Source organism: Papaver somniferum, chromosome 1 (genome assembly GCF_003573695.1).
Source record: "Papaver somniferum cultivar HN1 chromosome 1, ASM357369v1, whole genome shotgun sequence".
Taxonomy (NCBI): Eukaryota; Viridiplantae; Streptophyta; class Magnoliopsida; order Ranunculales; family Papaveraceae; genus Papaver; species Papaver somniferum.
Window position 1 is genome coordinate 62,418,590 of NC_039358.1, and position 10,948 is coordinate 62,429,537.

General features: G+C 37.2%; 3 protein-coding genes across 5 annotated transcripts in view; 2 read left to right on the forward strand and 1 right to left on the reverse strand.

Annotated features, from left to right (window-relative positions):
- Positions 1-286: 286 nt before the first annotated feature.
- On the forward strand, positions 287-3,522 carry LOC113329689 (glucose-induced degradation protein 8-A homolog). The gene is made up of 7 exons (XM_026576534.1): positions 287-497; positions 1,019-1,160; positions 1,525-1,672; positions 1,758-1,833; positions 1,969-2,080; positions 2,189-2,280; positions 3,216-3,522. Exons 1-7 carry the CDS (start codon positions 462-464, stop codon positions 3,258-3,260), a joined length of 651 nt encoding a protein of 216 aa, XP_026432319.1. The 5' UTR covers positions 287-461; the 3' UTR covers positions 3,261-3,522.
- A 675-nt stretch (positions 3,523-4,197) lies between these two features.
- LOC113289036 (probable GTP-binding protein OBGC2) lies at positions 4,198-10,276 on the forward strand. 3 transcript variants are annotated; one of them, XM_026538205.1, is made up of 11 exons: positions 4,198-5,577; positions 6,171-6,368; positions 6,842-7,314; positions 7,534-7,625; positions 7,831-7,914; positions 8,009-8,086; positions 8,511-8,711; positions 8,800-8,907; positions 9,016-9,090; positions 9,198-9,418; positions 9,513-10,276. In XM_026538205.1, exons 1-11 carry the CDS (start codon positions 5,564-5,566, stop codon positions 9,607-9,609), a joined length of 1,641 nt encoding a protein of 546 aa, XP_026393990.1. In that variant the 5' UTR covers positions 4,198-5,563; the 3' UTR covers positions 9,610-10,276. The 3 variants fall into 3 exon arrangements, with proteins under 3 accessions (XP_026393990.1, XP_026393996.1, XP_026393983.1); XM_026538211.1 differs by lacking the exon at positions 6,171-6,368; XM_026538198.1 differs by lacking the exon at positions 4,198-5,577 and having other exon boundaries at positions 5,931-6,368.
- A 138-nt stretch (positions 10,277-10,414) lies between these two features.
- LOC113329697 (protein NLRC5-like) overlaps positions 10,415-10,948 on the reverse strand; it is a 4,820-nt gene continuing 4,286 nt past the window's right edge. Inside the window, exon 6 of the mRNA XM_026576542.1 lies at positions 10,415-10,855. The gene's annotated coding sequence lies outside the window, so the exon portion shown is untranslated. The remainder of the gene's footprint in view (positions 10,856-10,948) is intronic.

Consider the following 10,948-nt stretch of genomic DNA (forward strand, 5'->3'; position numbering starts at 1 on the left):
TTGATAACGGGGTAGAGATGTGAATGATAAAAGGTCTGGATTGATTGTCCCAGATTTGGCGCACGAGAGTTGTCTCAGTATTTAGCGTTTTCCCATCCGACCTAAACCTGCTAACCCAATCCCACAGGCCATAGGAATAGGATAGGCTTCTGTCGCACATAGAGACGTAGGTCTGACCTGTCCAGTAAATTTTATTTTTATCCCCGGAGGTTTTCACGCCTTTTGGAATGACACTAGGATAAAAAACGTGTAAGTTGTAGAGCGTGTCAGAGACACCCAGAACGAATTATTGGAGCTAATCGTAATATCAAGGTCTCTCTAGTCTCTACTCTCCCTCGGCACACTCAGTCCTTCTCTTGAACCGGAGAGAGAAGAACTATTTATTTTTTCTTCTTTTCTTTTTCAGTGCTCATCTGGAGACAAAATTTCAGTTGAGAATTTAAAGAAGATTTTATAAGCCAATGATGGACCTAGATCCTCGACAATACGATAACGTTGTAAGTTTCTTCTTAAATCCGTTTAAGATTCTAGGTTTTGCAAAAATCTTATGATTCACTGGTTAATTGATTGATTGCTTGATTATCTTGTTCAAATTCCATCAATTTGACTTGTATTGTTGCTTTCTTTAGTCTAGGTTATGTTTTTCAACAGTTCTTGGTCTTATAGTTAAGGAAAAATCTGAGTATAAAGCGTTGTAGTATAAATTATATGGCCTGAATGTTTTGCAATTGAAGTCCAATGTCGTATTTGTGGTTTCTAGGGTTACTGCGTCGGCGACGTATTTAGGTATGAACTTATTCTGTGAACGAGTAATGGGACTCTTGAAACATTAATATAAGAAGTTCGAGATGGTATTAATCGATTAAGAGGTTTTTAATAGTTCATTCTTGTACTTATGCTAGTCCTATCAGGTGAAGCTTAAGACTACAATTGTGTTAAGGAGACTACAGATGCATTCGTTGCTTCTACTGATATCTGTATCCGTTTTTGAAACTAATGTGTGTACATATTATGACAGGCGATCGATGATGGTGATGTTCGTAGCGTAGTTCTATCATACCTTGTACATAATTGCTTTAAAGAGACTGCAGATTCATTTGTTGCTACTACTGGTGTAAAGGTCCCTGATAATTATCCTGTAGGCATGGATAAAAGAAAACGTAGGTGGCTTTGTTGTTTTCTTGTTCTTTCTTTCCTTAGACTTAACTTAATATTTTGACTGATCGAATTGAAATCTCTTTTGGCGCATCTGGCTCGCTACTTATACAATTATTTTTACGTACTAGGGTACCATCTGAAAACGTGTTTGGTATCAAACTGTTAATTGCAAAAACAAATATAATTTCAATAAAACAATCCTGTCGTTGGTTTCTTTTTCCAGCTAGTGGATTGCTTATGGCTGCAAAAAAGTTGTGAACACAAAAAAATCACAGAACAGACTTGCATCTGTCAGTTCCATTTTGCACTCATATCTTTAGTTTCTTACTGTGCTCATTAATATTATATCCCTTTTTTGTATTTCAGCTATATATCATTTTGCACTGGAGGGTAATGCTCTAAAGGCCATAGAGCTTACAGAACAGCTGGCACCTAACTTACTAGAAGAAAATATGGACTTGCATTTCGATCTCTTGAGCCTTCATTTCGTTGAGCTTGTCTGCACTAGGAAGTGGTAAATAAGAATAAACATAAAACACAATCTTTCTTTTATAATTCTCTGTAAAAGCTAAAGCTAATTTAAAAAATTTCATTGGCAGCACAGAAGCTTTGGAATTTGCTCAGAGCAAGTTGACCCCGTTTGGGAGGGTCAACAAATATGTTGAAAAGCTTGAAGTAAGTCTCTCATGCCATGCTCCCTCTTCAGTTGTCAAAGGACTGTGATATAGATATTTCCATAGACACATGGTCTTGTACTTATTTCTTCAAATGCCTTATGTGTTTACAAGAGATATGTTGTTGACAATGCAGGACTTTATGGCTTTATTAGCTTATGAAGAGCCAGAAAATTCTCCTATGTTTCACTTGCTAAGCTCGGAATACCGACAGCATGTTGCAGAATCTCTGAATGGAGCAATTCTTGGTTGTTCTCTTTACCTCTCTCAGTACCATATATTTCTCTCATACTCTCGTTCTTCTATTATCAAATTCACCAGCACTCTCCTGACTGGCTGACTCATTTTAATATCAGCGCATTCCAACATGCCCAGCTATTCAGCACTGGAAAGGCTGCTACACCAAACCACAGTAATTAGACACAGTTTACATCAAGAATCTAATAAGGTACCTGATTTGTTTATTCCTGGTTCAAATTTGTTTTAATATACCTTCTTGATCTTAGCAGATAAGAGATCTATGGCTTACTCAAATCACCGTACGTATAATTAGTAATGACAATTGTTAATCTATGTTTTGCTGATTTATGTATATTTTCTCAATAATATACCGATTTTGGGACACAGCTCACTAAAGCTTGTTTTTTCGTCCTGTGTTCAGCTATTATAAGGCCTAGGCTTTAACAGAGAGCACTTCGGTGTCTTCATATAGTCATTGCATAATAGTATCTGTCTTGTGTTTTTGTACTTGATCTTGAGGCCCAATGGTGAATCTCGAACTTTCAAATGCCTTAAGTGGCTTAGCCCCCACATGACACCAAGTTCACTTTGATCCCATCAGATACAACATCAATTTAGATGGAATTTTGACATTTTAGGCTAAATAATTAGACTAATGCTACTTACTCATCACTTTTGAAGTGCACTTACTGGTAACTGGTTATTGTACTTATATTTGTTGACTAATTTTTTGTCTTGTGTCTTATCTTTTCTAATCTCATTCTGGTTATTGTTCAAATCTGTCATGGTATAACATTTCTGTATCTCATGTTTATAATCTGAAATACCCTGATACCAACATACCATTTGCCTGAGAGCCATGTGAAGAGATTTCTTAGTAATTATCCTTATAGATCCGTCATTATTATCTGTGGCTGTCATAGGCCTCATGCCTTTCCGTATATAGTTCAGAAATTGATGTTGTTCACATTGTAAAGGTGACGGCCTCACTGTCTTTGAGACCCTTCTGGTTTTCTTTATTGCCATCAATAAATGTTACAAGAGGCATATATGAAGTTTTGTGAAGATATTATTGTTTGTAAAATGCGTCTTTTTTTATTTTGTGGTGTGCATTTCTGATTCTGTTTGTTTATGCATTGGCAGGACGAGCATGCACCATTTTCTTTGAAGGCGTTCCTTAAGAGTTAAATCCGAGCACGCAAGATTCAGGCTTTTCTGTCGAAGGGTTGATGTCGTTGTTTGATCCCTGCGTCTGATTATTTATTCATGGTTATAACAGTTTGCTCGGATTGCTCTAAAACTGAAAAACCTGGGTGGAAAATAGTCTGAAGCATGCACTTGTAAAAAAAAACTAGATGAGCATTTTCTGTTATAGGGTTCTTATTCTTCAGTTTGTCGTATATAACTTTTGCTTTTGAGTGGTATAACAAAATGAGGTCTTGTTCTCCAATTCTCCACATGCTAGGCTCTCACTCAAGCATTTGAGTATCTCGATTAATATTAGGACTAAAAGTTGTAGAAGTAGATTACGTATCTCGATTAATTGGCATTTGATTTAAAACGAACTCTCATGTTACCATGTACTCAACCTGGTTCCATGATCTTACTACCCAACGAAGGACTCTGCCCTGACAAATAGATAAGGAGATTGAAGATCTGAATTGGGTTCAAAAGTTGGCCGGTCTTTGAGGTTATGTGAATTTTTGATACTTACATGCCAGAAATACCAGAATCAACAATCCGTTGTGGTCTAGGTGGTTAGGATACTCGGCTCTCACCCTTTTTATTTTCTTAGACTCTCGGTTTAGTGATCAAAAATCTGATTATGGGGTACTTTTGATTCAATAGCAACTGTCCAAACTACCCTTCAATTAAAATTAAAGGGCTATTTTGTGTTTTCTCCCCTCCCAAAATCGCTAATTAGCGTTTCCTCTCCAAAAAGATTATAATTAGTGTTTCCTCCCATCATCAAATATTCCATCCAATCCAAGTTAACTGACTCATCGAAAACAAACATGTGGCAGAAAAAAGACTTTATTTTCCTAGACTACCCAAAACGCCCTCACCTTTTTCGTATCATATCTTTATAGATCGACGAAGGAATGACAAGCAGAAAAAACTGAAATTTGTTATCGATCAGTAAAGAAATTAGGAATAGTTGATTATTATAATTATTAAGCAGTAGAATAAAAGAAGAAGAAATGGGTATAAAATAGTTGATTAGGATTTGTCTGTGGGTCAGATTTCAATTAAGATCTAATTCAAGAAAATTGAACCAATTGAGATGCTGCTACTGCTCTACAATTAAATTCATTGATACAAATGAAGAGAAATCAACCTCTTATACTCCCTTCGCATCTCCATCTACACCTACCCAATACGTTTTGGTCTGTTTTGATCTATCTAGCAGTGTATCAACTTGTTAACCAACCATGGTTTAATGGAGGGTTTACTTTCCAAGCAACAAACATAATTTGATTTAGAAGTTGAGGTAAGGAAATGATTATGTCTCGAATTCGGTTTTTATTTGGGTCTGTTATGCTTACAAGAGCTATTCGATAAAAGAACTAAAAGGCATCACTGGTTTGAGCACTAGGAACATCAGCTGCGACTTGATTATAGGGAATTTAGTTTGACGAGGTCGTCATTATCTCTCCACAGATGAAGGTCAAGATCTTCTCTCAAATTCAGAAGCTTCAACCAGCAACAACAACATTCATAGGTGTTGCTAGATTCAAGAAGCAACAACAGAAAGATTCGGGGGTTTTCGAATTGATGAGGATTTCGGCCGTATTTATCCTGAATTGTATGCTGAAAAATTAGATCTGATTTAGGAGGGTTCTAGTGCAGTGGTGTCTGAGATTGGGTTTTACCCAAATATGGTGTTGAATAACGATATCATTTGGCATGGTTTTGAATGTGGATGGATGATAATTCGATTGAACTGGGTAGGAGTGTTGGTGTTATATGGTGGTGGTGGCTAGAAGTTTATGTGATCTGAAATTGGAGGTTCTTGATAGAGAAGAACACCCAGCAACAAGAGCATAAAAGTAATGGCGGACTGTGCCGGAAAAGGAGGAGAATATGTGGTGTTCTTGAGGGTATTTTGGGAAGATCATGAAACACGTGTACTATCTACGCCACGCATGCACAGGTGTTGACTCAGCTAACTGAGCAATGGACGGAAAAACTAACGATGGGAGGAAACACTAATTTTCATTTTGGTGAGGAAAAGCTAATTAGCGATCCTGGAAGGGGAGGAAACGCAAAATACCCCAAAATTAAAACTTAAAAACAGAAACAAAACCTAATTTCTGTTCTTCATTCTTTACATTTCAATTGCTCTATTTCTTCCTCTCCTCTTTCTCTTCATCCTTTTCATCGTAAATCCATTTGAATTCATTTCATTGAACGCTCTTCTTCTTCCTCTCCTCTTTCTCTTCATCCTTTTCATCGTAAATCCATTTGAATTCATTTCATTGAACAAACCCATGGTATATGTAAGGTAATAATCGAACATACCCATCTTTGTTTACTTGTTTTTTTTGCTTAAAATAGGTTAGATTGAATGAAATCGAAGTAAAATTAGGGTTTTAGTTACTTTTTGCTAGTGTTACGTCTGGGTACGTTACTAGATTTTTCAACCGTAATTTAGTTTTTGAAGAACTTACGTCTAGGTTTAGTTCAATTCAACCGTAAACTTTGATTTGCATGTTGTATTACGTCTAGGTTTAGTTGAATTCCAACCATAATTTTTAATTATACGTCTAGGTTTAGTTGAATTCCAACCGTAATTTTCAATTTTACGTCTAGGTTTAGTTTACTGAATTTTCCTTTCGCCAACCTAGCCGTAAATTTCAATTTTACGTCTAGGTTCCTTTTAATTCCAACCGTAGAAATTGATTTTACGTCCAGGTTTGGGTTGATTTCAACCGTAGAAATTGGTTTTACGTTCAGGTTTGAATTGATTCCAACTGTAGAATTAATTATTATCTAATAAAATTAAAATTAACTAAAGAGTTATTCGGTCATTACAAAATTATTTGAGATAAGAGATTTTTCATATTATTTCTGGATGACTCGTTTTTGTCCTATTAGATGCCGCCCCTCTAATGGAATGCGACGCCCCAATAATAGCCTTCTTCTAGAATGCTGTCTCGTTCCAACTAAGTTTAAGCAGTCTCTTCTAATGGCTTATCTACTTAGTCCGTCTACAACTTCTCTGAACCTAAATCTTCCTACTGATTCGTACCACTCCACTCGCTTAACCACTACTTGCCTTCCTTTACCTAACAGGTATGTTCTCACTCTTTCTCTCGCGAATTTTATTCTTAATATTTACCTAGAGCAATTTCAGTTCAACAACAAAGGAAGTACTTGGACTGTATTAGGTTTCAAAACTGGGATTACATCTTTGAAAATTCTAAACTTCTCATTTTTGTTGGAGAAAATCCAATGGTAAGATATTTCATGTGCTTGAACTATTCTAGCTTTTCATTTAAGAAATGGGTGGTGCTAGGTTTTCCTTTCTCTAATTCCATTAGCCCAAACAGCATAAAGCATAAAATTTTAGAAACCCTTTTCCTTTCTTTCATTTTGAATGAATTTTGGTGGAGAAATTTTCACTTATCCAGTCAAGTTTTCCAAATTTTACTCTTTGTAGCCTTTTAAGTGATACTGCAGTATAAAAAAAGAAGAAGAAGCTATACTTGGGATTGCATGTTGTACTTACATGTATGTTTTCTCAATTTGATTTTCAATTTTTGTAGATTGAATTGGGACAGTCTGCATTCACGGCCCAATGGCTGCCGTGTTCTTAAGTGCAAACTTACCAAGATAAAGGAGTATCCACCGTCAACCCCTTCGACATTGATAAAGGAACCTCACAAGTACTTTGATCAAGTAATTATCACAGTTAGATCTGGTGATGGTGGTCATGGTGCAATTCTTGGTATGCCTGATCAGAAAGCTCCTCCGAAATCGCAAGGAAAATATGGCAAAGAAAATAAGTGGAAAAGTTCGTTCAGAAGAGATTCAGATGGATCACTTATCCTTCCCATGGGTGGTCATGGGGGTGATGTTATCATTTATGCAGATGAGGGATTGGATACGTTGTTAGAATATCATAAGAAGAGTAGGCATAACGCCAAGCGTGGGGGAAATGTTGATGCTATGGGTGTCCTGACCAAACAACTGCGTGACGGACTAGCTGCTCCGACAGTGCGTATACCTGTCCCCGTAGGTTAGTGACTTGCATAAAAGAACTACTTGTGTTTCCTTGTGCAACCTGCCATTGTCCACTGCATGGTTTTTTTATCGTAAGCCATCCAAGTTCATGGTCTAAAAGTGTCCTGACAGACACTTAAAGTGATTCTGGAATATGATAGATAATACTCCACATTTATGCACTTAACAACACATCATTTTCATATGGACTTATATGTCCATGTACCTGTTACAGGTACAGTTGTGAAACGTAAGAGAGGGACCTTTCTGGCGGATCTAGCACAGCCAGGTGATGAAATTCTGGTTGCTAGAGGTGGGCAAGGTGGGGTGAGTTAATTCATATCATAAATGATAAGTGATACTCCAGGGATCTAGCCTAACATTGAATGTCTAATACTAGTGTGCAAGTACTCCAGATTTGAGCTTTTATATGTTGCTCATTCCAGGACGACTTATTCAACTATTTCGTACTACTTGATATGTTTATTACTAAGTATACTCCGGCGTTACTATCATGTTTTGGTTCTGGCAGATCAGCTTGTTGGAGATGCCTGAACATAAAAAGAAAAAAGCAATGACGATAAGTAGTAATGTCATGAGGGATGACAGCGACAAGGTGTATTACCTGGGCATATTTATGATTAGCAAATGGTGAGTTGACTATATTAATATTTGCGAAGCTAAAATCCATGCTATTCAATTTATTGCAGGTGTTAACTCTTGGTCAACCTGGGGAGGAAGTTAATCTAGAGCTGATTTTGAGGGTAGTTGCGGATGTTGGTCTAGTGGTAAGCACTTCCTATGTTGCTTGATTTATCAAGGTTCTGTGTAGATTGAAAGTTTTCTTTATTAGCCAATAAACGACTACTCTAACTGATCGCAATGATAAAGTTTCAAGAAAATCATACTAAAGCATAGAAATTGTGCTTTTTCAGAAACTTCTTTTCTCATTATAAGTTGCGAGTGATCCATTTTTTTCTAGTGATGATCATTTATGACCTTTAATTATGGGGTTAGGATTCTCTTTTGAAAATCCTGATTCCGACATCTAGGTTCGCTAAGTGTATTGAACCCTGGAGCCTGGTAGATCAAAAGGGTACTGTGCATCCAGGATTGCATTCAAAATCAATGTGTTGCCTTTATGCATGTTATTCTCTTCGGTCAATGGTGGATTGAGATTTGTTTGATTACTAGTTTTACTTGTTTTTCTAGGGACTGCCAAATGCTGGAAAATCAACTCTCTTGGCAGCGATTACTCTTGCAAAACCTGAGATTGCCAATTACCCTTTCACTACATTAATTCCAAACCTAGGAAGGCTAGGCGGAGATCCTAGTTTAGGTGCAGGAAAATTTTCGTCAGAGGCAACCTTAGCAGATTTGCCTGGTCTCATCGAAGGTGCTCATTTGGGGAAGGTACTTCAACATGTTATCATTGAGTTCTTCTATTGAGATTTATGCTATATTTCGTTGCTTCACTAAGTTGGCTTGAGTGTGAATACAGGGTCTTGGTCGCAATTTCCTGAGGCACCTGAGAAGGACCCGACTGCTGGTTCATATTGTCGATGCATCTACTTATGACCCTGTAAAGGATTACAGAACTGTCAAAGAAGTACGGTTTTCATCAACCAGAAAGTACATTTATCAAGTTGCATAACAAAAACGTTCCAGTATTTTTCCCTATCATTGAGTAGGAATTAAAAAAACAAATTACTTGCAGGAATTGCGGATGTACAACCCTGAATACCTTGAGCGTCCATTTCTTGTTGTGTTAAATAAGATTGATCTTCCTGAGGTAATCATTTCTTAATGGCTAATTGGGGGATATATGTTATCGACTGATCTCTTTTACGGGCATGTTGCTACTGATATAACACACTGAAAAATGGTCTTTGCTTTCAGGCACAAGACAGGATGCCATCTTTGATTGAAGAAATATCGATGATTGGGTGCGATGAGTTACCTGCAGAGCTAGAAATGGATGTTGATAAAGCGGATAAACTGCTACCAATTCAAAATGAAAATGTTAATGTGCCTTCTTCTGGGTCTCCTAAAAGAGATAGGAGGGAGAAACAAATTGAAGAGTATCCTCGCCCTCTTGCCGTTGTGGGTGTTAGTGTCCTGTAAGTCATCCCCTTTACATTTCTTCCCCAGAATCGCTAATGATTATACTTTGTTAATCCCTTAACTTAAACTTTCATCTACTTCCTTATACAGAAAAGGTATCAGAATTGATGAAATGCTCAAGGAGATAAGGGGAGGTTTGAGGAAGAGTCAAGGTTTTGAGAAAGAAGAGCTCGCACTAAGAACTTGATAAACATGATGGACAGCCATAAATACTCTGCTTATCCATGTCATACTGCCATGGAGAATTTACACAAGTATGCCGTGTGTGATCGTTGGGATTTAAATCCTTCAAGTCAAGGATTATCCAATTTATTCTTATGTCAGGAAAAGTTGGGCCATCCAAAGCCATGTTTACACAATACTCCACCTTGGACTACCATTCCAAAATGTCGTTGCCTCTAGTTAGTGCAGTGAAAAGGTTTGAATCACTTGGTTTTTTGTCTAGTAGTTGTGAGAAACGGGTGTGCATCTTTTTCACGTACCGTTTTCACTTGAATCGGAGATCTTTTATTCCTTAACTGATGAAGTATTGCAAGTGAGTTGAAAACTCTGGGACAGGTACATTACAGCTTAGAACAACAGATGGTGCTAGCAACTAGATCTAACCAGGGTTCTTTTGGTGTCATATAACTTAAACCTTCCAAATGCATGGCCGTTCAGAAGGTTGTGGATGAGAAGATATCAACCTTATCAAACAATCAGTGTATTTTGCTTCTCTCTAGTTTCTTAAAAGTAGCTTGTAAGTTTGCTATGTATGGCTGCTAAACATGCTATAAGCAAGCGCTGGACGCACAACTTTCTTTTGGTTGTAATTAGTTGTTTCTTGTGTTTGAATGAAATGATCCTTTCCAGAAGAAGGAAAAAAAAAAGGTCGGACAACCTGGCCACTCATCTGCTACTAACTTTCCTCATGAAAAAAATATAAAGGACTGATGGACCACAATTACTATCACCAAATTAAAGAGAGTACTTTACCTTCTCAATTCGTCAAAATCTAGTAGTATTAATGAATTTTTGGTCGCATCGCAAGTACAGCATGAGTAGTGGATTAGCATGAGTGTAATGTGTCTTAACATATAACCTTTGTACAAAAACAAAGGAAACAAAACAAGATACCACTATGAAAACACAACTACGGAAATCCTTGCGAGTTGTGAAGAAAATGACGTCTTCAGGAAAAAGAAATCTCTAATTATTGAATGTCATTCTCAAGTAGCCTGTATGGATGACCCAAACCTGCACACTGCACAAACAGCAAGACATGTTCAATTTTACCAATTCCATAGAACGACATCCATTGAGGTGGCAAAGAAACAATTTGTTGGAATGAAGACTTATATTCAGGCTCTTAAGTTAAGGCGCAGTCATTCCCATGAGACTGAACCTTGTAATCAGACAACGGTGTTTTTCTTGTTCCCACAAAATTGATACAGCTGCATAAAAAAGAAATGCCATCAAACACAGCACTTTATGTTATAACCTGAAGACCATAATCCAGTGGTAGAACCAGGATTTCGGAGGGGGGG